The following is a 24,166-nucleotide window of genomic DNA, read 5'->3' on the forward strand; positions in this document are numbered from 1 at the left end:
TGTGTGTGTGTGTGTGTGTGTGTGTGTGTGTGTGTGTGTGTGTGTGTGTGTGTGTGTGTCCATACATGCAGGTATGTGTTTGCATTCTATGTGCGACTGTAGGTGTTTTTTGTGTGCGCGTCGGTGCTTCCGTGTATGCCTGTATGTGTGTGTGTGTGGGGGGGGTTCCCCACCCACCCACCCACCCTCAGAACAGCATTGATATAGATGCGGCCAGAGTTGTCCAGCTGGAACCACTGATCCATGCTGAGGTCAGGACTAGCCAGCAGACGGGTCAGCGGGATGGACAGACTGCCCAGAGACAGAGCCCGGTCATCATCCTTCACCTGGGAGAGAGGGAGGAGGAGGAGCAGGATGAGGTGTAGGAGGAAAGGAGGGGGAGGAGGAAGAGGTGGAGGGTGAAGGGGAAGAGGTGGGGGAGGAGGAAGAGGTGGAAGAGTGTCAGTAACCACAGTAACAACAGGATTTCTGTAACACTTTGACAGACAACAGAAAGTATGCTTCTAATAAGATTTTTTACATGAATATCAAGTTCCTGTTTGCGAGGGTCCTGGATATAGAAGGTGAAGGCATCTTCCCACACAGGGTCAGAGGTCAGATAACAGATCTAGAGATGGCAGAGACGAGGATATATTTATGATGAAATATACAGAGCTAGGTTAGAATATAATGATCATTATATTATAGGTTATATAGAATGTTATAGAATGTTAACAGTAAGGCCCTCTGATCCCATAGCAAGTCTAGGGACAAGAGGGAAGACGTTATCCACTATATGTGATGGAACATATGAGATACTGGTTAGGTTAGGTAGAATGGTTACACTCTCTGAGAGTGTGTGGTGGTGAATTCCTACCCTACTCTCCTTGGTTGTGTTCTGTACCGACAGCTGCACCATGGGGCTGGGGTCCTTATTGCCCTTCTTCCTCTGAAAGACACAAATGTGTTGTTTTACAGGGTCAGCCATAGTAGTACGGCTCCCCTTGAGCAAATTAGGGTTAAGTGCCTTACTCAAGAGCACATCGGCAGATTTTTATTTGAACCCTCTAACCGCTAGGCTACCTGAGGACAGACTGAACCAATCAGGTTGCGTTCCAGGTCGTCTTTACTGCAGTTGCTGAGAAGTTAAACACTTCCCTAGGCATGGTGAGATCTGATCATCTGTGCAGTACGACTGCAATAAAGACATCCTGGAACATGGCCACAGTCAGTCAGTACTCACAGGCAGGTCCTGAGCACGGTCCAGGTAGACAGACAGGATGGCTGCAGAGGGAGGGTCTCCAGTCTTACAGGTCATATTCTGGTTCCTCTGGATAACCTGATCGCAGGGAGAAACAGACAAGAGTGTTTCAGGTATATGAATATGATGTATCTGGTCAAAGCAGAAAATGTAAACACTGATGAGTGTTTGAAGGCAGAATAATACAGCTCAATATTTACACAGCATCTTCGTTTACAAACTACTGCGCTGTGGACACACCTCACTGAGTCGGTCAGCAGAGGACAGCAGAGAGAGCCACTCCAGACGGAGGTGAACACTGCCTGATGTCACATCCTTCAGCTTCAACCACTAGGAGAGAAAAGGGGGGGGGGGGGGGGTTAAAGAGAGACAGGTGTGTGTTTGAGAATTGTAGTGAAGCCGAGCAGTGCACCAGACTGTCACAACTGAAAGGATGTTTTAACATTTCAGAAACCACATAAATATGATACAGCCGGTGGAGGCTGCTGAGGGGAAAACGGCTCATAACAATGGCTGGAATGGAGTCAATGGAATGGTATCAAACACATCCAACACACGTGGTTTCCATGGTTTCCATGTGGTTGATACCATTCCATTGACTTCATTCCAGCCATTGTTATGAGCCGTCCTCCCCTCAGCAGCCACCACTGGATATAGCCCAACTGACATGGAGTTGATCTTAAACATGCACATTGACTAACCTCTGACTAAACCATTGAGAGTCATAGAGGGGCTTAACGTTATTGTTGTGAAATGGACTAAACCATTGAGTCAGCAAGGAGGGTAATGTTATTGTGCTGAAATGCACTAAACCACTGAGAGTCATAGAGGGATGTAACGTTATTGTGGTGAAACGGTGAGTACAGACTGAGCCAGCAGGAGATCACTGAGCCAGCAGGAGATCACTGAGCCAGCAGGAGATCACGAGGAGGGAGGTACATGGGGTCTGCATGACACTTGCTGTTTGAAGGAATTACCAGATTCAGCCTTCATTCTGACCCAGTCTACAGCCATGTCTCAGGGTAGCCTTCATTCTTACCCAGTCTACAGCCATGTCTCAGGGTAGCCTTCATTCTGACCCAGTCTACAGCCATGTCTCAGGGTAGCCTTCATTCTGACCCAGTCTACAGCCATGTCTCAGGGTAGCCTTCATTCTGACCCAGTCTACAGCCATGTCTCAGGGTAGCCTTCATTCTTACCCAGTCTACAGCCATGTCTCAGGGTAGCCTTCATTCTGACCCAGTCTACAGCCATGTCTCAGGGTAGCCTTCATTCTGACCCAGTCTACAGCCATGTCTCAGGGTAGCCTTCATTCTGACCCAGTCTACAGCCATGTCTCAGGGTAGCCTTCATTCTGACCCAGTCTACAGCCATGTCTCAGGGTACCCTTCATTCTGACCCAGTCTACAGCCATGTCTCAGGGTACCCTTCATTCTGACCCAGTCTACAGCCATGTCTCAGGGTAGCCTTCATTACAGCTCAGTGCCCTTTACACAGCATGGAGCGTTTACTCTCTACACGAGATACAGAAAAAAGCTGGTAAATGTTAAAATGCTCATTGACCAGAAGCTGCTTCCAAATATTGGAAGTAGATCACCATTTATTGAATCTATTGGAATGTCAGACTCACTTTAGGTACATAAGGTGAAGAGCATTTGGAAAGTATTCAGAAACCTTGACCTTTTTCCACATTTTGTTACATTACATCTTTATTCAAAAATTGATTTAAAAAAATTCCCCTCATCAATCTACACACAATACCCCATAATGACATCACAATACCCCATAATGACATCACAATACCCCATAATGACAAAAAAACAGGTTGGTAGACCTTTTTGCAAATGGATTATTATAATTTTTTTAAATATCACATTTACATAAGGATTCAGACCCTTTACACAGTACTTTGTTGAAGCACCAGCGATTAAAGCCTCGCGTCATCTTGGGTATGACGCTACAAGTTTGGCACACCTGTATTTGGGGAGTTTCTCCCATTCTTCTCAGCAGATCGTCTCATGTTCTGTCAGGTTGGATGGGGAGCGTCGCTGCACAGCTATTTTCCGGTCTCTCCAGGATCTCTCTGTACTTTGCTCCGTTCATCTTTCTCTCGATCCGACTAGTCTCCCTGTCACTGCCCCTGAAAAACATCCCCACAGCTGGTGCTGGATGGTGCCAGGTTCCTCCAGACATGATGATTGGCATTCAGGCCAAAGAGTTCAATCTTGGTTTCATCAGACCAGAGAATATTGTTTCTCATGGTCTGAGATTCCTTTAGGTGCCTTTTGGCAAACTTCAAGCAGGCTCTCATGTGCCTTTTACTGAGAAGTGGCTTCCGTCTGGCCACTCTACCATAAAGGCCTGATTGATGGAGTGCTGCAGAGATGGTTGTCCTTCTGGAAGTTCTCCCATCTCCACAGAGGAACTCTGAAGCTGTCAGTGACCATCGGGTTCTAGGTCATCTCCCTGACCAATGCCCTTCTCCCCCGATTACTCAGTTTGGCCGGGCGGCCAGCTCTAGGAAGAGTCTTGGTGGTTCCAAACTTCTTCCATTTAAGAATGATGAAGGCCACTGTTCTTGGGGACCTTCAATGCTGCAGAAATGTTATGGTACCCTTCCCCAGATCTGTGCCTCGACACAATCCTGTCTCGGAGCTCTACGGACAATCCTTTCGTCCTCATGGCTTGGTTTTTGCTCTGACATGCACTGTCAACTGTGGGACATTATATAGACAGGTGTGTGCCTTTCCAAATCATGTCCAATCAATTTAATTTACCACAGGTGGACTCCAATCAAGTTGTAGAAACATCTCAATGGACGGCTGGTAGCCTAGTGGGGCCAGTAACCGAAAGGTTGCTTAATTGAATCCCCGAGCTGACAAGGTGACGTGGATATTGACGTGGATATCGACGTGGATGTCGATTATGGCAGCCCCCCGCACCTCTCTGATTCAGAGGGGTTGGGTTAAATGCGGAAGACACATTTCAGTTGAATGCATTCAGTTGTACAACTGACTAAGTATCCCCTTTCCCAATGGAAACAGGATGCACCTGAGCTCAACTGCGAGTCTCATAGCAAAGGTCTGAATAGTTATGTAAATAAGGTATTTCTGTTTTAATTTTGATGAAATTATAAAATGTCATAAATGTATGATTTAATCCATTTCAGAATAAGGCTGTAATGTAACAAAATGTGGAAAAGGGGGCTGAATACTTGACAAATGCACTGTATGTGTTGAAGGAGCACTTGTAACTCACCTCATCTACAACTCTGGCCTTGTGTACGACATCTAGATCCATTTTGACCCTGAGAGAGAGAGAGAGAGAGAGAGAGAGAGAGAGAGAGAGAGAGAGAGAGAGAGACAGAGAGACATAGAGAGAGAGAGAGAGAGAGAGAGAGAGAGAGAGAGAGAGAGAGACATAGAGAGAGAGAGAGAGAGAGAGAGACATAGAGAGAGAGAGAGAGAGAGAGAGAGAGAGAGAGAGAGAGAGAGAGAGAGAGAGAGAGAGAGAGAGAGGAAGAAGGAACATGTAAACTGTACATTACAACATACAGTGTTAAACAGTAAATTTGTAACAGAGAATGGAATGGCCAACACAGGGAGTGCATCCCAAATGGAGCTTATTCCCTATATAGTGCACTACTTTTGACCAGAGTAGGGCATGAGAATCTGGTCTAAAGTTGTGTACTACATAGGGCAGTGCTTCCCTGTCCGGGGGACTCAAAGGGGTGGACATTAGAGTTGTTGCCCTCGCACCTCATACACCTGATTGAGATCATCAGATGTATGCCTGATGACTTGATTAGTGTAATGAAGTGTGTTAGTACTAGGGCAAAACCAGTGTGCCCTCCTTTGAGTCCACAGGACACTGCCCCATGTAGTGCACTAATCTTTACTAGAACCAGTCCAAGGTATTAAACTAAATAAGGAATGGGGTGCCATTACAGACACAGCCAGGAAGAGAGTTGGGCATTACAGACACAGCCAGGGAGAGAGTTGGGCATTACAGACACGGCCAGGGAGAGAGTTGGGCATTACAGACACAGCCAGGGAGAGAGTTGGGCATTACAGACACAGCCAGGGAGAGAGTTGGGCATTACAGACACAGCCAGGGAGAGAGTTGGGCATTACAGACACAGCTAGGGAGTGAGTTGGGCATTACAGACACAGTCAGGGAGTGAGTTGGGCATTACAGACACAGCCAGGGAGTGAGTTGGGCGCTACAGACACAGTCAGGGAGGGAGTTGGGCATTACAGACACAGCCAGGGAGGGAGTTGGGCGCTACAGACACAGTCAGGGAGTGAGTTGGGCATTACAGACACAGCCAGGGAGTGAGTTGAGCGCTACAGACACAGCCAGGGAGGGAGTTGAGCGCTACAGACACAGCCAGGGAGTGAGTTGGGCGCTACAGACACAGTCAGGGAGTGAGTTGGGCATTACAGACACAGCCAGGGAGGGAGTTGGGCGCTACAGACACAGCCAGGGAGTGAGTTGGGCATTACAGACACAGCCAGGGAGGGAGTTGGGCGCTACAGACACAGCCATGGAGTGAGTTGGGCATTACAGACACAGCCAGGGAGTGAGTTGGGCATTACAGACACAGCCAGGGAGTGAGTTGGGCATTACAGACACAGTCAGGGAGGGAGTTGGGCATTACAGACACAGCCAGGGAGTGAGTTGGGCATTACAGACACAGTCAGGGAGGGAGTTGGGAATTACAGACACAGTCAGGGAGGGAGTTGGGCATTACAGACACAGCCAGGGAGTGAGTTGGGCGTTACAGACACAGCCAGGGAGGGAGTTGGGCATTACAGACACAGCCAGCGAGTGAGTTGGGCATTACAGACACAGTCAGGGAGGGAGTTGGGCATTACAGACACAGTCAGGGAGGGAGTTGGGCATTACAGACACAGTCAGGGAGGGAGTTGGGCATTACAGACACAGTCAGGGAGTGAGTTGGGCGTTACAGACACAGCCAGGGAGGGAGTTGGGCGCTACAGACACAGTCAGGGAGTGAGTTGGGCGTTACAGACACAGCCAGGGAGGGAGTTGGGCGCTACAGACACAGCCAGGGAGTGAGTTGGGCGCTACCTGCCCAGGAAGTCATCCTGGTTCTGGTCTTTATCAAACACCTCCACCTCCAACTCCTGACCAGGCACTTCATGGACAATCACCTGACACACATATAGAAACAAACACATGTAATCACAATCACAGACATCAGTAACACAGACATCCAAATAGAGTCAATGGTGTTTCTCTCAACAGCCCTAAAGCCCATACTCTAAGCCTTGTGCAAGACTGCAAGACTGTTCTTGTCCCCATGACACAGCAGAGTAGCCAACACAGATGTTTCCCCTTTGTCTGCAGAAGCAGAACACGCTGGCTGAGGAACAGCTGTCATAATGTGTTGCAGTATACGTCCTGCCGTAACAATATGCTGCACCTGAAAAGGAATCCTATTCCCTAAATAATCCATTTATTTTTGCCAGGGCCCATAGTGCACTAAATAGGAGATAGGGTGCCATTTGGGACACACATATGCTGATCTGCTCCCATCGCTGTAAATATTTATATATAGTTCACTAAAGTGGTATATCTGCAATATGCAGGCCCTCGTTTTGTGGGAATCTGCTGAGAGAAGCAAGTAAAACAAACCAAGCTGTTTAACTCCAAGAGTAAGAACACTGAGACATGCCTTTCTCTCTCTCTAACTCTCACCTCAAACATCTCTCTCCACCTCAACGTCTCTCTCTCCATCTCTCGCTCACCTCGCGTACTCCGTCTCTCACTCCGTCTCACTCCGTCTCACTCTGTCTCTCACCTCAAACATCTCTCTCCACTGTGGGTTGAGGTTGCTGTCCACGGTGTGTGATGTGAAGGTCTGTGTGCCCACACGCAGCACAGCGTACGGGTCAGACTTCCCGTCTATTATCCCCTTAATGACCGTGTCCTTGGCTGTCAGCTCCTCAGCTTCCAACAGGTGGATACGCACCACTCCCTGACAGACATACAGAGAGGCATGAGTAATACAGTCTACAGTAGGAACACTTTGCTGTCCACGGTTTCTGGACAATTTGTAGCTAAGCGTTTTTCTCTTATGTTTGGTAAATGCTTCAGTCAGTCAGTGAGTCAGTGACTCTCCAGGACAGGTGATTTAGAATGTGAGTAAGGTTACCCGTGGGAGAGGGGAGCGGAGCTGCGCAACGTGCAGGTCGGCCACCAGGGGGATAGTGAGGCGATTAGGGAGGACCAGGTATGAGGATATAGCATCCATTATCATAGTGTCCGACATGGCACTGTAAATGAATGCAGGGTGTCGTTGGGATGGGACAAAGAGGTGGGAAACAAACACATAGACAAAGACTCCATTCTACTGCTGACAGGAACATGCATTCAACTCATAAACAATGAGGCAACCCCATTGAGTTAGGATGTGGCTGAGGCAGAAGACATTTTCCTGGAAATAATTTTAAGCAAAATGTGATTTCTAAGTTGAATACAACTAAATAGGAACATATTGACAGGAATATTTGATGTATGATGTTAGCAACTAAACACTGCACTGACAATGATTGAATTGTATTATCAGACAACTAGATGCCTAGATGCATGTCTTATCTACACACGTGAGCAAGGACAACGCCTTGCTAAGTTAGTATTACTTCAGGGTGATGACCTAACATATACAGAACTAACAGCATAACAGGTACTATATAAGTACTCCTTTGAGAAAGACAAAAGGAGCCCTCTTACTCACTTGAGTCCAGGGATATCCAGCATGTTGGTCAGCCCCGTCCAGTTGATGTCCAGCTTCTGTGAGAGAGGAGAAATGTCAACGACAATGAAAAGGCAGCATCAAGTTAATTAACTAATTAATGGAATAGATGGGTGGATGGATGGATGGATGGATGGATGGATGGATGACTAACAAACAAAGGAATGAAGTGGCTGGTAGCAGAGACTCACAGGTCTGCGGATGAAGAACATGGTGATGGCTCCCACCAGAGGCACATCCCCAATCAGGGGCTCCAGGATCACCCTTAACTTCCCATGCAGCTACAGAGAGAGAGGAGAAGGGAGGGAGAAAGAGGGGAGGAGATAGAGTTAATGAGAGAGATAATAAGAGAGAGGGGGAGAAGGAGAGGGGAAAGAGAGAGAGAGAAGAGAGGGGGGAGAAGAAGGGGGAAAGAGAGAGAGATAATGAAAGAGAGGGAGAAGGAGGGGGGGGGAGATAATAAAAGAAAGGGGGAGAAGGAGGGGGGAAGAGAGAGAAATAATAAGAGAGAGGGGGAGAAGGAGAAATAAAAGCAAGCATATAATGTTAGCTTTGGAGAAGAATTTGGGGCCATTTTTCTCATACACTCCCACTCCCCAGCCACACTGTTATTTATATCTTTACCTGTATTCCCTTCACTCCTGCTTTGCAAAAGTACTTTTTGATTTCCACATTGATCTCCACATCACCTGCATAGCTGCACAGAAGAGAGAGGGGAGGAAGAGGAAACAGGAAGCTGATTTAACTGTCATACTGCTGCTATAGATGTTGGATGTGCTCTGCATCACAGAGGCATTGAAGACAGGCGTGCAGTATGGGGTGCTGCGGCGGCTGTGTACCTAATGTATAGGTCCAGTAAGACCTGCCGCTTGTCGTGCTCCGTGTGAGCCTTCACTCCCACCACCTTCATGGCCTAAGACAAAAAAACATATTATGGTATTATTATGTGTATAGAAAGCATATAGAATAACACAGATAATGTTCACGGCAAACTGTTCTGCATAAGGTCACCTCGCCTACAGGCTATTAGGGAGGGGTCTGCTGTTAATAACAAGTCATTCATCTGTGTGCAATTGTTCTGTATGGTTATTAGTGTTAGAATGAACCTGTCCATCTTCATGAGTATAACGACAGGGCATACCAGAGCCACATATTTATTTACATTTCTATAAATGGCTACTACAAATTTATATAAATGGCTTTCTATAAATGGCTACTATAAATGGCTGCTACTACTATACAGTAATGACATGATGTTATACAGGCTAGGGCTCTAGTTAGTACCCTGGGTCCTACTATACAGTAATGACATGATGTTATACAGGCCAGGGCTCTAGTTAGTACCCTGGGTCCTACTATACAGTAATGACATGATGTTATACAGGCCAGGGCTCTAGTTAGTACCCTGGGTCCTACTATACAGTAATGGCATGATGTTATACAGGCCAGGGCTCTAGTTAGTATCCTGGGTCCTACTATACAATAATTACATTATGTTATACAGGCCAGGGCTCTAGTTAGTACCCTGGGTCCTACTATACAGTAATGGCATGATGTTATACAGGCCAGGGCTCTAGTTAGTACCCTGGGTCCTACTATACAGTAATGACATGATGTTACACAGGCCAGGGCTCTAGTTAGTACCCTGGGTCCTACTATATAGTAATGACATGATGTTATACAGGCCAGGGCTCTCGTTAGTACCCTGGGTCCTACTATACAGTAATGACATGATGTTATACAGGCCAGGGCTCTAGTTAGTACAGTGGGTCCTACTATACAGTAATGACATGATGTTATACAGGCCAGGGCTCTAGTTAGTACCCTGGGACCTACTATACAGTAATGACATGATGTTATACAGGCCAGGGCTCTAGTTAGTACCCTGGGACCTACTATACAGTAATGACATGATGTTATACAGGCCAGGGCTCTAGTTAGTACCTTCTCCCCAAGGTTGACTGTGGTGAAGCTGAGGCTCTGCAGGTGGGTGTTGGATGCACGTATGGCTGGAGTAATGGTCTCGACCAGCAACTTCTCCAGATACTGACCCACGAATGGCCACGCCTGCTGCAGGATCTGCAGGACACAGAGGGGGAGCGAGAAACCGAGAGACCGAGAGACCGAGAGAGAGACAGAGAGAGGCACAGAGAGATAGAGAGAAGTAGTTATGATTTTCACTGTGTATTTACAACCTACTAAATATACATCAGATCATGTCATCATCTGGTCATGATTCAAGGACATTTTTCAAGGACTGCAGCGCTTGTAGACAAAACACTGTGCTGGGCGATGTCCTTGAATAGTCAATGTAAAATGTATCTAACATAAGTGATCTGAATTAGGCTGCTTGGCAAATGTAATTAGGTCATATGCTAAGGCAAAATTCTTTCATATTTATGGTGTATAATCACATTTGAAGATGTGGTCCTACTGAAAGAATTGGGCTACTCAAGACACGTGTAATAGGTTCTATAAAACAGCACATGCCTGACTACTGTATTGCACAACCAAAACCCTCAAACACTTATAACTGACTACATCTGCTAACGCAGCAAGAGGACCTGACGGTGGAACATGTGGCAACCTTAGAGCAGGATCTCTCCTCCCCTGATCACATAGCCACCTACACTACAGGAAACCACAAACACATATCTGGTCGAGATACTCTTCTCATGACAGAAACACAAGCCTGAAAGGCCAGCTCTGACAAGAGAGAAACAAAGGACAGACTGTCACTACTAGCTAGTTACAGCAATTAATAATTCAGTAATAATTCAGTAGATTTTAGATCTATAGTCATTTAGACTTATAGTCATTTCCTAGTATTAGACATGTCAACAAATACAGTACTGTGCAAATGTTTTAGGCAGGGTGGTCACACCAAATATTGATTTGATGTAGATTTTTCTTCTGTTCACTCACTTTGCATTTTGTTAATTGATAAATATAAACTATTAACATGTCTATTTTTTTTTATTTTACAGCATTTTTTCACGCCTGCCTAAAACTTCTGCACAGTACTGTATATGCACATAGATAGTGCGTTCTTGGTTTTTCAATGACTTTTAAATGACTACATTTATCAGCTGTAGGCTAAATTTGATGGATAATGTGTGTATGTCAGCGCTGTTTGTCATATTCTTCAATCACACTGCCATGCAGTTGTTTACACATCGAATAAAGTGCAAGGTCCGTCCAATCAAAGCTTGTCATCACTTTAAAAGGTGCTATTTTCTGAATCAGTCTGTGAGGTTTAAGGCTGATAGTACTTCTCATCTCTCTGCCCAGCCATTCCCATAACCCCTGACCTTCCCCTCGACCCTGTCTGCTTGTCTGGGGCTGGTCATGGTTGCGTACCAAATGGCACCCTACTCCCTATACAGGGCACTACTTTTGACCAGAGCCCTATAAGCCCTGGTCAAAAGTAGTGCACTAAATAAGAAATGGGGTGCCATTTGGGGAAACAGGCACGAGGATTGTGATATGATATTACGTGCTAGCTCACTAATCCCGGATGGAATCCAGGAAATCCTGTGCACTGCCAAGAGATACTCCATATGCAGACAGTCTGTCAATGAGAGACTACGCACTGAAAAACTGTTGACAAATCATTATTGAATAACATTTGGGCTGTGTCATCTTAATGAAGTTAGATGGGGAAACAGACCAGGGTCTGTTGTTGTTGCAGCCAGCCAGACAGAACCAGCCAGCCAGACAGAGCCAGCCAGCCTGAGTATTGAGGCTGGATAGCCTACGCATGCAGTCAGAGCACGTGATGGGTGGCAGGCAGGCAGAGAGCCTTGAGGAGAAGCAGTCGGGTTGGTTCTTGTGAATGATGAGCCCTTTAGATCCCTCCTCCTACAATCTGTGCTTTGATTAACTGCCTTGTTCAGGGGCAGAACGACAGATTTTCACCTTGTCAGCTCGGGGGATCCAATCTTGCAACCTTACAGTTCACTTACAGGAATGCAGTAGGCCAAGGTAAGTTGCTAGCTAGCATTAAACTTATCTTGTAAAAAACAATCAATCATAATCACTAGTTAACTACACATGGTTGATGATATTACTAGATATTATCTAGCATGTCCTGCGTTGCATATAATCTGACTGGGCATACAAGTATCTAAGTATCTGACTGAGCGGTGGTAGGCAGAAGCAGACGCGTAAACATTCATTCAAACAGCACTTTCGTGCGTTTTGCCAGCAGCTCTTCGTTGTGCATCAAGCATTGCGCTGTTTATGACTTCAAGCCTATCAACTCCCGAGATGAGGCTTGTGTAACCGAAGTGAAATGGCTAGCTAGTTAGCGCGCGCTAATTGTCGTTGTGTTGCTGGTTCAAGCCCAGGGAGGAGCGAGGAGAGGGACGGAAGCTATACTGTTACACTGGCAATACTAAAGTGCCTATAAGAACATCCAATAGTCAAAGGTTAATGAAATACAAATGGTATAGAGGGAAATAGTCCTATAATAGCTACAACCTAAAACTTCTTACCTGGGAATATTGAAGACTCATTTTTAAAGGAACCACCAGCTTTCATATGTTCTCATGTTCTGAGCAAGGAACTTAAACGTTAGCTTTCTTACATGGCACATATTGTACTTTTACTTTCTTCTCCAACACTTTGTTTTTGCATTATTTAAAACCAAATTGAACACGTTTCATTATTTACTTGAGGCTAAATTGATTTTATTGATGTATTATTTTAAGTTAAAATAAGTGTTCATTCAGTATTGTTGTAATTGTCATTATTACATTATCATTTTTTAAATCGGCCGATTATTCGATATTGACTTTTTTGGCCCTCCAATAATCGGTATCGGTGTTGAAAAATCAGAATTGGTCGACCTCTAGTGTGTGATGTGATCTGGTGGAAGCTTTACCCTCCCCCGACTCTTAATTATAACAGAGGATGATGGGTACTGATGGAGGAGGTGGAGCGCTCACAGAGGCAGGATGCACACACACACACACAGCAACCCAGGGCAACGATGGACAAACAAACACAACTACCACATTCAGGCAGCACAAAGCTTCTCCATCGGCACACCAGCTCAGTATGTGTGTTTGCGTGTATATATATACGTATATATATATATATATATATATATATGTTTGTGTGTGTACTACATTACATGCCTGATTCATCCACTCAACCTTCTCCACGTCAGGGAAGTTGACCTGTAGAGAAAGTGGGAAAAGTATTGGTTAGATTTGAACTTTTAACCGCCTTAAAGAAAATACATAGCAAAAGAGTGTAACCTGGGTAGGAATGTAGGGAGGTCGTGAAATGGCAAAGGATCGACTCGAGACAGGGCCGTTCCACCTCAAAAAGAACCCGAAAGAGGTTTGACACCCACAATCTCATCTAAATCCTTTAGATTTCAGAAATAGATAATATTAGCATTCTGAAATGTAATTTAATCTTTCAGAAGTCAACCTAATTGTTTGCACCCAAATTGCCCATTTCAATTTATAGGATTCATATAATATTTAATAAATACAGTACCTAACATCCGATTTGGACCAAACTTTTTTGGGTGCAATCAATTATCTTACTTTCTCCGAGATCAAATTATATTTAAACAAAATAATACTTCTGAATGCTTATCTTATCTGTATCTAACTATAGAAATGATTTCTGAGATGGTGGGTGTCATGGCTTGCTGAAATGACATGGAATGACCCAACAGTAAAATTAAGATGTGTGTTTCTGGCCATTTTCCATGTTTCAAAACATAATGATGACACACCACAGCAGGCCCTCAATCTTTCCTCCAAACCCAAACCACAGTCATAAGACCTGCAGATCATAATCATGTGTGTGTGCGCGTGTGTGTGTGTGCCTGCAAAATAACCTGTGATATGCTGTTGACAAAACTACAGAGATTGTGGTGACAATGTGAGTGTCCTGTGGGTGTTGAAGAATGTTGAAATTGTCCCATGATTAAGAAAGCAATTATCATATTTTCTCTCTTTCCTGATATGGTCCTCCTTGTTCCCCCTCTCCCTCTGATTGATGTCTATGAGTCACCAAGCTTCTGCCATCTAAAAGGTCAACAGTAGCACAACCATAGAACTAGGAATTAGAAAACAAATTTAATAGGATCTCTATGAGTACCACCCTCAATTTCTAAGGAACCTCCGAACTGAAACAGGAAATGGGGAGCGCACACACATAGAAATGCCGAAAATGACGGTGGCACGAGTGGAAACACTCTCTCTTGGTCCAAATAATTAAAGGAAAGGTTCAACCATTTTTGAATGTTACATTGTTTTTGTACATCTCTGAGTGATGTTCTATAGATTCCCTGGGTCATTTCATGTTCTCATGTGTATCTGAGTTATTGGTGTTCAAGCAGGCAGAAATCTGGCCGGTATGACGTAGCACCGTGATAATGTCTCTCTCACTACACTGGAAGTTTACACTGGAAGTTGATAGGCATATGACTTTTGGATCTTGAAAACGTCTATCATACATGTCAGATATCAATACTGGCCGATGTCATTACACGGGAGGATGTCTTCTCTTCAATGAACCATTGATCATATTTTTGAAATATTCCTACCTCGAGAAATGTTTAATTTAACGGAGGGTATTGCACATTTTTCCTATTTGTCCGCCTCTTTAGTCCAGGGTGCATTGCATGGTGCCGTTGTCAGAGATATTATAGAAATAAGATAGGAATTCAATGAATCAGGGAACATATAACGCCCCACCCAGAAGACTGTCGACCAATCACGTTAACGTTGTCATGCTGTTGTCATACGGTTGCTAAGCTAATAGTGACTCAGTCAGCATACATGTTTATTTTCCTCGAAGTACATAATGTCACGATTACAAAGCTATACAATACTACAGATAGCAGATACTACAGACACAGATAGCAAGTAAATGATCGCACATCTCAGAAAAGATTAGTAAATATTGTATTTCTTGTTGACGAAATTGGTGCTAATGTTGGGTTTTTGAGCTAGCCCCCAAAAGACTCCCATTCACTCTTTGAAGGAGAGCACTCCTTGCCCCAGGATCGCCCATAATGCACCGCACGCACCATTGACGTAGCATGGGCAACGTTTCCCCATCTCCTCAAAAGTATATCTGCCGTTGCGAATGTTAGACTCCACTGTGAGGCACTTTGATCTGCAGGTTGAACATGGTGTAGAATGTAGACATGGTGAGAATGTAGAAATTGATAGTGCCGTCTTTTTTAGGGGATTTTACAGCTAATTAGCTGAGATTATTGTGTGTAGCTTTTTCTAGCTAGCTATCTACAGTTGAAGTCGGAAGTTTACATGCACTTAGGTTGGAGTCATTAAAACTTGTTTTTCAACCACTCCACAAATTTCTTGTTAACAAACTATAGTTTTGGCAAGTCGGTTAGGACATCTACTTTGTGCATGACACAATACATTTTTTCAACAACTGTTTAGAGACAGATTATTTCACTGTATCACAATTCCAGTGGGTCAGAAGTTGACATACACTAAGTTGACTGTGCCTTTAAACAGCTTGGAAAATTCCAGAAAATGATGTCATGGCTTTAGAAGCTTCTGATAGGCTAATTGACATAATTTGAGTCAATTGGAGGTGTACCGGTGAATGTATTTCAAGGCTTACCTTCAAACTCAGTGCCTCTGTTTGACATCATGGGAAAATCAAAAGAAATCCGCCAAAATTGTAGAACTCCACAAGTCTGATTCATCCTCAATTTCAATTTCCAAATAACTGAAGGTACCACGTTCATCTGTACAAACAATAGTACGCAATTATAAACACCATGGGACCACGCAGCCGTCATACTGCTCAGGAAGGAGACGCCTTCTGTCTCCTAGAGATTAACGTATTTTGGTGCGAAAAGTGCAAATCAATCCCAGAACAACAGCAAAGGGACCCTGTGAAGATGCTGGAGGGAACAGGTACAAAAGTATCTATATGCACAGTAAAATTAGTCCTATATCGACATAACCTGAAAGGCCGCTTAGCAAGGAAGAAGCCACTGCTCCAAAACCGCCACAACTGCACATGGGGACAAAGATCATACTTTTTGGAGAAATATCCTCTGGTCTGATGAAACAAAAACAGAACTGTTTGGCCATAATGACCATCGTTATGTTTGGAGGAAAAAGGGGGAGGCTTGCAAGCCGAAGAACACCATCCCAACCGTGAAGCATGGGGTGGCAGCATCATGTTGCGGGGGTGGCAGCATTATGTTGCGGGGGTGCTTTGCTACTGGTGCACTTCACAAAATAGATGGTATCATGAGGGAGGAAAATGATGTGGATATATTGAAGCAACGTCTCAAGACATCAGTCAGGAAGTTAAAGCTTGGTCGCAAAGGTGAAATAAAATTTCAAAAATGGTTCTTCCAAATGGACAATGACCCCTAGCATACTTCCAAAGTTGTGGTAAAATGGCTTAAGGACAACAAAGGAAAGGTATTGGAGTGGCCATCACAAAGCCCTGACCTCAATCCCATAGAAAATGTGTTGAAAATGTGTGGGCAGAACTGAAAAAGCGTGTGCGAGCAAGGAGGCCTAGAAAACTGACTCGGTTACACCAGCTCTGTCAGGAGGAATGGGCCAAAATTCATCCAACTTATTATGGGAAGCTTGTGGAAGGCTACGCGAAACATTTGACCCAAGTTATACAATTTAAAGGCAATGCTATCAAAGTGAGTGTATGTAAACTTCTGACCCACTGGGAATGTGATGAAAGAAATAAAAGCTGAAATAAATCATTCTCTCTACTATTATTCTGACATTTCACATTCTTAAAATAAAGTGGTGATCCTAACTGACCTAAGACAGGGAATTTTTACTGGGATTATATGTCAGGAATTGTAAAAAATTGAGTTTAAATGTATTTGGCTAAGGTCTATGTAAACTTCCGACTTCAACTGTAGCTAGCTAGCCATCCAGCCCATAGAGAGAGCATTGCATTGTGGATTTTATAGTCGACTTGAGCTGTAACAGATTTCCACAACAATTTTCCATGTTGCTACCAACCTTATTATAATGCCAAAATGAAAAATGTGTTCACAACAAATAGTGTTCTCAATTATTACTATTATTTTACACAGTATATTAAAGGATTGATTGGTTTTGGGTGGATTTTTCAAGGAACTTGGTCACTGTTAAGTTAACTGTGTGCTAATTTTAAATACAGTAACAACTCTGTGGTATTATATTTTAGCAGATGCACTTATCCAGAGAGACTTAAAATAGTGAGGAAAAGTTTTGACTCATTCTCCTCAGACTCTGCATATTAAGAATGTCCAAATATAGCTAGGGCTGGATGGACTAGACTAAAGAATGTAGAAGAGGGGGAGTGGTGGGGGGGTAGGAAATATACAGTGCATTCGGGAAAGTATTCAGACCCCTTGACTTGTTCCGCATTTTATTACATTACAGCCTTATACTGTATTAACAAAAGGTTGGTCAGTCATAGACTGGGATGTCGGTACACTGTGCAAATTATGAAATGGTATGAAAGAGAGAGAGATCGTGAACAAATAGGACATTGTGCTCATCCCCTTGCCATTATATCTGTCCTTATTGTCAACTGAGTTGTGTCACTGTGTTACTTTGGTCACCACAGACACATTTTTTGCTTCATTCATTTACATATTTATTTATTTATTTATTTTGACAACATAAACAAACCTTTTTGGATGTGATGTAATGACATTGATGGATTTTAAGACTGACTTTTTTCTTCAAATAATGTATTTATTATTCCGCTGTATTTTATTTATTTGAAAAATAATTTAAATATTATAGACGGTGGTTTTAATTACCAGCTCACAGACTAGTAGGCTGAAGAGTCCATAGAGAAAATATGAATACAATAATGATGTTTATTGTTACTTACCCATGGGGGTAATTCCTGTTTACTCATAAAAGCCCTCGCAGTGGTGTATGCTCTCTCATTCTCCAATACGAACATAGCTGACCGCAGACGCATTACTTTCTCGTTTCTGCTGTGTTTCCATCCGATGTAGACCATGAGACCGAATAGAACCAAGCTGATACTGAACCCGAAGTATCCGGCCAGATAAACTGGTAAAAGTGTAGCCAGGAACTTTCCAAAGGACCACAATACGGTTACAGCATGTTGCCCTGGAGGTTTGGGTGGCTGCATTTCTTCTGGCAATGCCGAGTCCGCAGCCCCCGAACCTGTGCCCATACTCGGACTTCCATCCACAGATGGCATCGCAAAATCCTTATCCGTGGAGGCGCTACCTCTGCAGTTCCGCGTTCAGTGTCTTCTTGTTGTTTAATTAAATAACATTACACAAATAAATAAAACGACAACGGAATAAAGTTTAACTTGCGAACCATTGACAATGCCTTACACTATTGACACGAAATGATAATAAACAGTTTTGCTAGAAATGTTCAGCTAAAAATACATATTGAATAGGTAAACAGCGCCAGGGAAATAAACCGCTCTTCACGCGCGCACTGACAAACACTAGCGGGCAGAAGCAAGTGGATTCCAATTTTTGTCAGACTTGTAAGGGCGTGTTAACTAAGTGAAAGCCCTCCTTAAATCCATCAGATTTTTTTACCCTAAAATGTACTTGTTGCGAGAACATTTGACCGTACCATCCAGTCTAATATTTAGCAACCTCCACTGCAAGTACAAACTCACCATTCAGGGCAGGTGGGGCAGAAAAACTGCTTGCCTGTTTTGCATGTTATTTTGGCATTAATACTTGTCACATATCAGTTAGCAAACAATATACAGTGCCTTGCGAAAGTATTCGGCCCCCTTGAACTTTGCGACCTTTTGTCACATTTCAGGCTTCAAACATAAAGATATAAAACTGTATTTTTTTGTGAAGAATCAACAACAAGTGGGACACAATCATGAAGTGGAACGACATTTATTGGATATTTCAAACTTTTTTAACATATCAAAAACTGAAAAATTGGGCGTGCAAAATTATTCAGCCCCTTTACTTTCAGTGCAGCAAACTCTCTCCAGAAGTTCAGTGAGGATCTCTGAATGATCCAATGTTGACCTAAATGACTAATGATGATAAATACCATCCACCTGTGTGTAATCAAGTCTCCGTATAAATGCACCTGCACTGTGATAGTCTCAGAGGTCCATTAAAAGCGCAGAGAGCATCATGAAGAACAAGGAACACACCAGGCAGGTCCGAGATACTGTTGTGAAGAAGTTTAAAGCCGGATTTGGATACAAAAAGATTTCCCAAGCTTTAAACATCCCAAGGAGCACTGTGCAAGCGATAATATTGAAATGGAAGGGGTATCAGACCACTGCAAATCTACCAAGACCTGGCCGTCCCTCTAAACTTTCAGCTCATACAAGGAGAAGACTGATCAGAGATGCAGCCAAGAGGCCCATGATCACTCTGGATGAACTGCAGAGATCTACAGCTGAGGTGGGAGACTCTGTCCATAGGACAACAATCAGTCGTATATTGCACAAATCTGGCCTTTATGGAAGAGTGGCAAGAAGAAAGCCATTTCTTAAAGATATCCATAAAAAGTGTCGTTTAAAGTTTGCCACAAGCCACCTGGGAGACACACCAAACATGTGGAAGAAGGTGCTCTGGTCAGATGAAACCAAAATTGAACTTTTTGGCAACAATGCAAAACGTTATGTTTGGCGTAAAAGCAACACAGCTGAACACACCATCCCCACTGTCAAACATGGTGGTGGCAGCATCATGGTTTGGGCCTGCTTTACTTCAGCAGGGACAGGGAAGATGGTTAAAATTGATGGGAAGATGGATGGAGCCAAATACAGGACCATTCTGGAAGAAAACCTGATGGAGTCTGCAAAAGACCTGAGACTGGGACGGAGATTTGTCTTCCAACAAGACAATGATCCAAAACATAAAGCAAAATCTACAATAGAATGGTTCAAAAATAAACATATCCAGGTGTTAGAATGGCCAAGTCAAAGTCCAGACCTGAATCCAATCGATAATCTGTGGAAAGAACTGAAAACTGCTGTTCACAAATGCTCTCCATCCAACCTCACTGAGCTCGAGCTGTTTTGCAAGGAGGAATGGGAAATAATTTCAGTCTCTCGATGTGCAAAACTGATAGAGACATACCCCAAGCGACTTACAGCTGTAATCGCAGCAAAAGGTGGCGCTACAAAGTATTAACTGAATAATTTTGCACGCCCAATTTTTAAGTTTTTGATTTGTTAAAAAAGTTTGAAATATCCAATAAATGTCGTTCCACTTCATGATTGTGTCCCACTTGTTGTTGATTCTTCACAAAAAAATACAGTTTTATATCTTTATGTTTGAAGCCTGAAATGTGGCAAAAGGTCGCAAAGTTCAAGGGGGCCGAATACTTTCGCAAGGCGCTGTATATATATATCATTGAGTTAATAAAGACGCACCCAAACATGGTCTATTTTTTGGTTTTCTTGAGTAAGGCAGCTCCAAAATGCAAGTGTTTCAACCTAGCTCAGTGCTTTCTGAACTGAACTGTAAATCAGTAATTTCTCCCAACAGATGTCAAAGAAAAGCTCTCTCTCTCACACACACACACACACACACACACACACACACACACACACACACACACACACAGCAAGGATGGAGTGACAAAGTGCAGTGCGTAAAGACACTCAGAGCCTGCAATGGCATTACCATAATCTCTAGGCCGAGTTCAACGAGATGCCCCGCTAGACCGTAGCTTGCTCGGTCTGAGCTCAGCGACCATGAAAAAAGTAGGCCCATAATGAAGCCTGGCCCTAAATTGCAGGTGCTTTTGGGTGACAGTGGGGGAACCGTTAGGGTGAGAAGCACAATTCGACCTCAGGAACGTTCCTGAGGTCCTCCCGATCTGTACAAGCCTAACCTTGACCGTGTGGCATTAACCCTTAACAGTTAAAAGAAGGTGTTTACATTCAACAGTTTTCACTGACTTCTCTCCCCATAGGAATACATTGCCTGCACCCCTACATTCAACCTTAAGCCTATGTGGGTTATGAATGCCCTATGAACCTGTCTTCAATGACAATCCATCAGGCCACTATGAGGTCTACCTGTGTTGATTCTAAGCTTCCTGGAGCAAGTGGTTAAATTCACCTGTCGTGGAAATTTCCTCTATTTACCAAATCATGAGAGCAAACCACAACACAAGTCAGAGTTAGTTATCAAAGTCCATATTTAATTATATGAGCTCTATCACAACCCTGTGACTCTCAGATCAATTCAGTGTCTATCCATGAATTCTCTGAGAGCCCCCTCTACATTGCAACTGAGATCCTTTAATAGCAAAGATCCACCCCCCCTAGACGACATGACAAACCACAGGTCTTAAGAACTTACACAAAGAAAATACTTTACTTCAGAGAGGAGTATCCCCTAGCCAGACAGAGTTGGCTATAAATTATCGTTCAGTTTGGTCTCCTAAACAAAGCTCTTATTTCGTCCTTGGTACAAAATGGTACCAAGACATTACCCCCACCCTATGATATATATCAAATTGTCATTTAGATACAACCAATTCTAAATACAACCAATCCTCCATATCAACAGGCATATATCAAATCCATCCTATCTTGACAAGATCACAGAGACACACTGACTGGCACACAGACATTGTGGAGCCAAGAGATACACGCTTGACCTCTCCCATCTCTCCGGCCCAAACAACTTAGTCTTGACATAGAACAGATACTGCAACCCCGCCACAGTATTATACAAAAATAACATTCTGATGAGAAGTAACTTACAAACATATGATGAATATAAAACATCTTACCTATGTTACCACCTAATTCGGATTATTCCCCAACACACCCAAAAGGTGTTTTGCCATACCCAACCTGCAGTTTGATAGAAATAGTGCATTCAACCCTATGTAAATTAGTCAGTGAAATATGTGATAGTTGGCTTCTAAACGAGTTGGAAAAAGTGGGTGTGGTGTCAGTTTGTATCAGTTTGGTGTCAGAATGATATCTAATTGACTGATGGACGGTGACTTGCTGGCTGGCTTTTGTCCATTTGCAATATGTTTAAACAGTGAGGTACCATCACCAAAGTGACATTCTGAAATCAACCCCAACAAGCGATGGAGAGGAACCAGAATCACTGCCCGGCCATCCCGAGTTCATCGGGCCAGTCAATTTCGCATTCCTGAAGTTTTTTTGAGCATGTCAAATTCGTGATGGTAAATGCTCATTGAAACATATTGCAAATGGACAGCCGTGCGCCTGGTGATTGGAACGGGTTACCAGGATAACATTTTTATAATGGTTTTAAATGCCTTTAGGGGTGTGCAAGGGGTCCACGGTTGGGTAGGGAGCATCCCCCATCCGTGCCCATCCAATAGGGGGCACCCCTAGTCATTTTGGACATTTTTCAAAAACCGTTAAAAAATGAAAGAGTCCCACTTCTCTCATGTCACCATCGAGCGATGGAGAGGAAACACTAGCACTGCCCGGCCATCCCGAGTTCATCGGGCCAGTCAATTTTGCATTTCTGCAGAATTTTTGAACAGGTCAAATTCATGATGGTAAATGCCCATTGAAACATATTGCAAATGCACAGTACATTTGCAATATGATTCAACAGTGAAAAAACATCACCAAATGGACATGATGAAATCAACACAACGAGCGATGGAGAGGAACCACTATCACTGCCCGGCTATCCCGAGTTCATCAGGCCAGTCAATTTTGCGTTTCTGCAGAATTTTTGAGCATGTCAAATTTGTGATGGTAAATGCCCATATTGCAAATGGACAGCCGTGCACCTGGTGATTGGAACGGGTTACCAGGAGCACATTTTTTAAATGTTTTTTAATGTCATTGCGGGGTAGCAAGGGGTCCACGGTTGGGTAGGGAGCCAATTTTGGACATTTTTCAAAAATTGTTAAAAAACAACAGAGTTGTTGATCATACATGACAAATATACCATATAGGTTGATTCATGGCTCAACATAGTGCTGTATATCATTTGGGCAGTATAAATGCCTTTTGGACATGGTTCACTGACTTTTGGGTTTGTAAACCGACTTCCTATGATCGTACATGACAAATGGACTTAAAATCCTGATTTGGCACTTTCAAATCTTTCATATTGCATTTGGACATTTCTTATGGCATTTGGCAAAGAAAAAAAAGTGAGTTTTGACTTCCTATGAAATCATATTGCAAATGGACAAAACATATGCCTTACATGCCTTACGGACAAGTAAAAAAAAAATTTGGATAATCAAATATGACAAAAGTATGTTCATACAGTTCTTATACATGTGTAATTGGCAAAAGAATCGAAAGAATTTCAAAAAACGGTCCAGAAAGCACTTTTTGTAAGGGGGTGATAAGTTTTTTGAAAAATGTTCACATTTTCGACTTTTGACTTCCTATGAAATCATATTCCAAATGGAATGGACAAAACATATGCCTTATGGACAAGTAAAATATATATTATTTTAATTATGATAATAAAATATGACTAAACTATGTTGATACAGTTGTTATACATGTGTAATTGACAAAAAAAATTAAAGAATTTCGAAAAACAGTCCAGAAAGTACTCTTTAAGGGAGTGATACGTTTTTAAAAAAAAAATTTAAACATTTTTGACTTTTGACTTCCTATGAAATCATAATGCAAATGGACAAAACATATGCCTTTTGGACAAGTAAAAAAAAAAAAATTACGATAATAAAATTTGACAAAAGTATATTGATACAGTTGTTATACATGTGTAATTGACAAAAAAAATCAAAAGAATGCCGAAAAAACGGTCCGGAAAGTACTTTTAAGGGGGTGATAAGTTTTTGAAAAAATGCTCACATTTTCAACATTTTACTCTTGGGTCTTGACTTGTGTTACATTTGCAATATGAAAAATTGCAGTGGAGCGCACTCGCCATCTATTGGATTTTTGCAGTGTTACACTTGGCATTTGCCTTCAGTTTTGAATGAAACGACGTCCAATTGAGTGGTATTGTACATCGTGTATATGTTTCATATGGTGCCAATAACATCCCATTCATTTTTGTCCATTTCAGGGGGGTGTTCCCTTACATAAACCAATAGCTTTCCGACTGACTAAAAATTGCCCAGTGGAGGAAAAGGTACCCAATTGTCATACTTGAGTAAAAGTAATGATACCTTAATAGAAAATGA

The 24,166-nt window shown here is 43.0% G+C and overlaps 1 protein-coding gene across 1 annotated transcript in view; it reads right to left on the reverse strand.

The window, feature by feature from the left end:
* Window positions 1-18,677, reverse strand: part of LOC139417369 (extended synaptotagmin-1-like) — a 35,631-nt gene extending 16,954 nt beyond the window's left edge. Inside the window, exons 1-16 of the mRNA XM_071166639.1 lie at window positions 17,898-18,677; window positions 13,163-13,204; window positions 9,966-10,100; window positions 8,861-8,934; window positions 8,646-8,718; window positions 8,213-8,302; window positions 8,004-8,059; window positions 7,422-7,542; window positions 7,068-7,244; window positions 6,335-6,417; window positions 4,499-4,547; window positions 1,481-1,570; window positions 1,223-1,318; window positions 857-928; window positions 521-607; window positions 186-326 (exon numbers count right to left, since the gene is read on the reverse strand). Coding sequence (XP_071022740.1) covers window positions 186-326; window positions 521-607; window positions 857-928; window positions 1,223-1,318; window positions 1,481-1,570; window positions 4,499-4,547; window positions 6,335-6,417; window positions 7,068-7,244; window positions 7,422-7,542; window positions 8,004-8,059; window positions 8,213-8,302; window positions 8,646-8,718; window positions 8,861-8,934; window positions 9,966-10,100; window positions 13,163-13,204; window positions 17,898-18,239 — 1,728 coding nt within the window. The 5' untranslated portion in view covers window positions 18,240-18,677. The remainder of the gene's footprint in view (window positions 1-185; window positions 327-520; window positions 608-856; window positions 929-1,222; window positions 1,319-1,480; window positions 1,571-4,498; window positions 4,548-6,334; window positions 6,418-7,067; window positions 7,245-7,421; window positions 7,543-8,003; window positions 8,060-8,212; window positions 8,303-8,645; window positions 8,719-8,860; window positions 8,935-9,965; window positions 10,101-13,162; window positions 13,205-17,897) is intronic.
* Window positions 18,678-24,166: the final 5,489 nt, after the last annotated feature.

This window comes from Oncorhynchus clarkii, chromosome 9 (genome assembly GCF_045791955.1).
Source record: "Oncorhynchus clarkii lewisi isolate Uvic-CL-2024 chromosome 9, UVic_Ocla_1.0, whole genome shotgun sequence".
NCBI classification, from domain to species: Eukaryota; Metazoa; Chordata; class Actinopteri; order Salmoniformes; family Salmonidae; genus Oncorhynchus; species Oncorhynchus clarkii.